Genomic DNA, 6,000 nt, shown 5'->3' with positions numbered 1-6,000 from the left:
CGCTTGTGTTCTAGTTTCAGGCACGTAGCGAAGTTTCGCACGCAGTTAGACCAAATCGCGTATAATCTTTTTTTATTTAGTTAGCCTATCCATATGTTCACAAACGTCTGGGATTTCAGCCCCAGATTACTAAATGGTCACGGTAGTACTGCAAATAGTAATTGCGAGCTCGTAGTACTGCAAGGGGGACGGAATACCACATCTACACGTATGTAACGCGACCACAATTATTACAGGAGGGGGGACTTTCGGGCTTTCGCAAAAAGAAAAAAATATATATTTTACCATTATACCGCGATAACATACCGCAAAGAAACAGGCAACGAACAGAAAAGCGGATGCCCTCGGGGCTCTGGTAATTGTTACAGCGAACTGCAGTCGCAAAATAAAGTGAAAGAATGAATGCTGACGTCTTTTTCGCTGTTGGCGAGAATGGCGCCATCAAACGCGGCGATCGGACAGGCAGCGCAACAGAAATGCTCTCGCCACAATCGAACACGGCAAAGCCATTCACTGATTACGTGGTGATCCAAGGGGCGAGTTTGAAGACCACTCGCCTGACGCGCCTACACAACAGCGCCGATTGTCTTGCTCCAGGCTCCGTTTAATACGCCGTAGCCATATTATTGCGGTACTAAAAGCGTTCCAAATAAAAAGACGCCCCAATTGCGCCGCTTTCGTGCGACGTGGAGTGGCAGCCCGCACGGAAAACACGGCAAGCCAGATAGCCGAGGGAGGTCCAGTAAGGTTTTGCGCCATAGTTTCAAGCGCTACAGAAAATAGAAGAAAAAGAAAACGAAACCGCTGAATATCGGTGCCGCGATTCCGAAAATAACGCGAGGCCCGTTCTGAGCTCAGAAATTAAAAGAAAGACGCCGATGACGGAATTGGAAAGAACATTATCTGAGCACCACCAATTTGAGGAAAAGAACACGCGTAACGCTTCGTCGTTGTCCACACCCGGCAATTATATATATATATTATGAAAGAAAGCAACATGAAACTTTGCCCCGAAAGGACACATGATGCATCATAGGTGTAAAAATAATCTGAAGAACTACGCCTACAAGGGCGCCGTCTTCCTACCGACACCATACTATACTCAATGTCAAAACCAAACTAAAACAAATGTCTGGTGAGGACTTAGCGTGAACAAGCAGGTAGAGCTCATTACAGAGTAGATCAGTGTAGGTATTTGGGTTTGTTGGTGCAACATTTTGCAGTTTTTTCCTAGTAGCACAAGGACGTCTGTTTTCTCTTCTACGTCATTGTACTATTTTCGCCGCAGGAAAGAAGTGCAAAACCATCACAAAGTATTTAATACCTTGCAGTTGCAGGCAACGTATTATTCGATCTTACATTCTATGCATGGTGCGGCATTACATGTTGAAAAGCGATACAGAAGGTATTCGCTATGACTCGGCATATTACTATAAATTAAATATTACTCCTATATGTGCGGCGTGTTGGGGACGTTTCAAGTTCACAGCATCAATATGCATTCTCTCTGGACTCATGGTGTTCATCTACGAGAGTCAGCCATAACGGGTGGAACCTAATAAATGGTATATTTTCTGTAACTACTTCAACTTCTAAGAAACATTCAGACACGATGCGCAAAGGAAATACTTGAGGAATTATTCTGAACTCATACGCGCTGATTTACGGACATAGCTAGCTAACAAAGAAAAGTTTTACATTTAACCGAAGAGTGTGTGACACGACATATGTCTTAGAGTATATTCCCCTCTGCTTCTGGTAGAAGCAGCGAAAGCTTCTGTCTAATCTGTAATGCTGGTTTCATTGAAAGGCTCTCGCATGACCTCAAGTTTTGGGTAGTCGTCGTTCCACCTTTTAAGATTGTTTTTCTACTGATCCATGGACGTCATCAAGTCGAATCCTCTGTCACAGCATCAAAGAGGGCAGCCATAAAATTAATTTCTTTTACGTAGCCCTCCATCTCCCCACGGCAAGAACTCAAGCATGAAAGATACGAACATTTGAAAAATTCATAGCTACATTTGGCTCGCAACCTTCAGTGACGCTTTAGTCGTATGCCTCATTCACCTTTAACTTTCTGATTTCTTGCCTGGTTTGAAGGCTAGCGTAATAACAATAATCCAAGGTGCTAAGTGTCAGTTCTCTTGAAGAAACCACCCCATGACAACAGTAGAAAAAGTAGTTCCCGGAGAGCGCAGATGTCGCGCTTGTCGTCAGAGTGAATGGTATTTTACCCGCCTGCTCTTTCCACGGTGCAGATAGACTTCATCATCAGAAGTACATAAAGCGCTACTTCTAGAAAGCTTCAGTGGATACCTGTATGAAGTTTACAAGCCCAACTACAGCGACCGCAGTACAGCGAAGAAACTCAAAGAAGCGGTTTTACGAAGCTTTACGAAGTTACGGGGGATCTGCGTCCGCCGTCCTGTGGAAATCATCTCAGGAAAAGTGCAATGGCTACCTTCCACATATCTGCACAGCTCGTTATCATTGGGACATGCATGAGCTTTTACGGTGAATTTGTGAGTGCAAAGCTCTCTTGCAAGAACGCTAAAGGAAAGGATGTTGACTGGTAAGGCATCTTTTACATTTTTTCCTCAAAATGAAGTTAAGCCTTTTGTTTTAGGCTGCGTGGGGCTGGATGCTCGCGGAAGACTTTCAATGAGAGGCAGTGCAGTCAGCAGAACCTATACATTTCGTGGCATACATTGCAGTATATAAAAGCTCAGTTAAGGCACTTACATTGCTCAATGTATCTATCATATATCATTGTTTGCTACGATTTGTCTATCCGCGGATAGCCGCGGCTGTCTATCAGTGGCTATGGCATCCTGACGCAGGGCGCCATGTGGATGGTTAATATACAGGTTGTGCGTGGCAGCCTCAATTTAATAGGCATAGCATGATAAAATTATCATTTATTAAGCACTGAGTACAAGTTCAAGATCAAGTTATTGAAATTTACCTGGGATCGTCGGCCAATAGACCATCTCTCACTGCCTGTTGTTCCTAAAGTGTCGTTCAACCGAATTATTGAAGAAATAAATTGGTCGGTTTGCCAAAATGCGATTCTTTTTAAGAAAAAAATAAATTATGGGGTTTTACGTGCCAAAACCACTTTCTGATAATGAGGCACGCCTTAGTGGAGGACTCCGGAAATTTCGACCACCTGGGGTTCCTTAACGTGCACCTAAATCTAAGTACACGGGTGTCTTCGCATTTCGCCCCCATCGAAATGCGGCCGCGGTGGCCCAGATTTGATCCCGCGATCTCGTGCTCAGCAGCGCAACACCATAGCCACTGAGCAACCTTGCTACAGAGACTCGGCAGTACAACTTGGTGAGCACTAACGCTTCAGCACTATCGGCAATGTGAAGGAAGTTCATTAAATGTAAATGTCACCATATAACTCAACTTTGCACGAGGGCACAAAGTAAACATGTAAGTGCATCTTAAAAAAGGAAAACTTTGCACTTGAATACGTGTACGTCTTGGTACGCGAATCGGAGCAGGGATCAAAGATTTTCCTAGGCGATCGCATTAGCATCTCGTCTAGGCAGGAGGCTAGCATACTGCAAGGCGAGGCCCAGTTATTCGACAACTCGCAGCGTAGGAGCACTCAATAAAGAAATAGGTACTGCTGAATTCCGAAAGGTGGAGAAAGTCTTATCAAAGGCAAAAATTATTGTCATCCACGCCGATGCAAACAAAGCTACAAATCGAACCCATGCAGGTACAATAGAAAGGAAGGACCGCAGTTGAAAATTTCATCGTCGTCCGGGGGATCGAACCCGGCAAGAACGCGTTTTCTTGTGCCTTCCTCCTCATGCAGTCTTAGGAAGTACAATGTTGAAACGTTTTACAACATCTTACGATGTTTTGAAGGTGGCGATCTCATCGCCGCCAGTGGCACCCGTGGCCCGGCTTGACTTCCTTTCATTAGGATCCCTTCATTAAGGTCAGGGTACAAACGCCGCACAATGAGTTCGTGATTTATCGATATTTTCATTGCATCAAGTTGCAAGGAAACACAGCTATGGCATATGTTAGTACTCCGTCTATCACATTGCCGCATTCGTGATGGCATCCCTTAAGGCACTCGGGCCGACCCGAGGTGCCAAATTTAAAACAGTACAGTTTTGAATCAGGGGCCCTATAACGTAAAACTATTCCAATATGTTTTTATTCCAATCTCCTGACGTGAAATTTGCGTAACCACCGACGCAAGCATCGGGCGGTGACCCGCGGGGTTGTCTGAACAGACCAATCAAACGTTCTCCTCGTGTATAGGAGGCCAATTTTCTTTGCTTTCAATACGAATAACATTGCGTACACTGAAGGGCTTGTCTTATCTAATTGGCTGACAAGAGGCGAGCAGCACGCTCAAGTGGAGAGGCATTCGATGGGGACGACCCGGTGCACTGAAAATCGATAACCGAATGAAGAGGGTGCTGCCGGCGTCTGTGATTGGTCAAGGCGGCATCACCCTCTTAGCTTGCGGTGGCTAGTCGAAAACAGCGACGACGTGCAACGAAAGGTTAATAACGCCGCTAAAATGAATCCTCAACAAAGAGTTTGTACAACAACGTCGTAAACGCGCCGAAAGTGCTCGAAAACGATGCACGGCCGCAAAAAAAGTTTTATTATACGCATATAAACCAATGCTCTCCGGCAGGTGCGAGTAGCCAGTGCCTGAGCGATCGGCAGCAGCCATCTTTTATTCCTTTCGCGACGGCGCAGCCTGCGGCTATTCAGAAGGAAATTCAGTTCTGTTCAGCATATAAATACATCTTTAACGCGTAGACGTCACTTTCATATGGCGAGTTCTTGCGGTTTTGTGGCGCCGCGTGACATGCAGGTGAAGTGGCTGCAGCCCTAAAATTTTTGAACTTTTGACCAATAGCCGAAGGCTAATGGCAAAAAGGTGTCGAATCAGAAATAACAATATTTATTTTGTTCGGTCAAAATATGCATAATCAGTGTGTACAGGTCATATCAGATGGGGACAATCACGGTTTCCGTGACGTCGCATGACAGATAGGTGAAGTGGCGGTGGTCCAAAAAGGTTTTTGACCGATCGCGGACAGCTGATTGCAGAATTGGAATAGAAAACATTGGAATAGTTTTACGTTATAGCGCCCCAAGGTTTGTACACGCCCGTCTAAATCAGCACAGAGGCGGCACGCGTTCAGCAGTTGCCGTGGGATACTGCATTGTTCATTTGCGCGTCTACAAGTCGCCCTATTTAAATGGGGGGGGGGGGGAGGTGCAGACGCTCTTAGCTGCCCGTGCTTGGCTGCACGTGCTTCTGCCGTCTATGACTATTTCTGAAGTTTCTCAATAATTTCTCAATTCTCCTTAGCGGTATGCGTGTCAACCAAGCTAGGTAGAATGTGAGATTTCTTGACAGCGCAGACGTTTGGACATCATCACGAAGCAACAATTACCAGCTTAAGGGGACAGGGTAGGTCCTATTCTAGCCATGCATTTTAGGCTATGTTCGTGACCCCTTTTCTCGTGATCTGCTGGGGTTAGAACATTAATCTTGGTGGCGCTGTAATCAGCAATGTTAGGTAGTGTTACTGAACCAGGATTATTTCTTTTTAGAGATTAGATTTTTTGTTTTCATTTTTTTACTGGACCCACCAAATTTTAGAGCCAAAATCTGCAGTAAATAGCCTGTAAACAACAATCCCCTACAAGAATATTTAAAATCCTGGTTCAGTAGACTTTCTGTAATGTTTGCTCAATATCTGGAAAATGTTATCGCCCTAGCGCTTGTAGTTTCTGAAAAAAAGGGTCAAATGCAGCAAAATTTGGTGTTTTAAGATAATTGGCTTTGAAGTGGAAGAAAGAGCTTTATTGCAATATAGGACTATAGAAACAAATTCTGGCGCATTTTTTCAATAGCCACCAGCCTGGTAGCCCCCTCCATCGTCAACACTTCTTTTCTGTGCTAGCTGCCTTGTTTTCCGGGCCTCCTTAGTTACCAGTCGTGTA

General features: G+C 44.9%; 1 protein-coding gene across 2 annotated transcripts in view; it reads left to right on the top strand.

The window, feature by feature from the left end:
- The first annotated feature begins 2,225 nt into the window (after positions 1 to 2,225).
- The window catches only part of LOC142587517 (plancitoxin-1-like), a 133,171-nt gene continuing 129,396 nt past the window's right edge, over positions 2,226 to 6,000 (top strand). The window contains exon 1 of one of the 2 annotated variants that reach the window (XM_075698588.1): positions 2,226 to 2,572. In XM_075698588.1, coding sequence (XP_075554703.1) covers positions 2,454 to 2,572 — 119 coding nt within the window. In that variant the 5' untranslated portion in view covers positions 2,226 to 2,453. The remainder of the gene's footprint in view (positions 2,573 to 6,000) is intronic. The other variant, XM_075698587.1, reaches the window with a different exon arrangement.

The sequence above is a fragment of the Dermacentor variabilis genome, chromosome 7 (assembly GCF_050947875.1).
Source record: "Dermacentor variabilis isolate Ectoservices chromosome 7, ASM5094787v1, whole genome shotgun sequence".
NCBI lineage: Eukaryota > Metazoa > Arthropoda > Arachnida > Ixodida > Ixodidae > Dermacentor > Dermacentor variabilis.
Note: the sequence above shows the minus strand (reverse complement) of the source record. Positions and strands in the feature narration are given on the sequence as shown.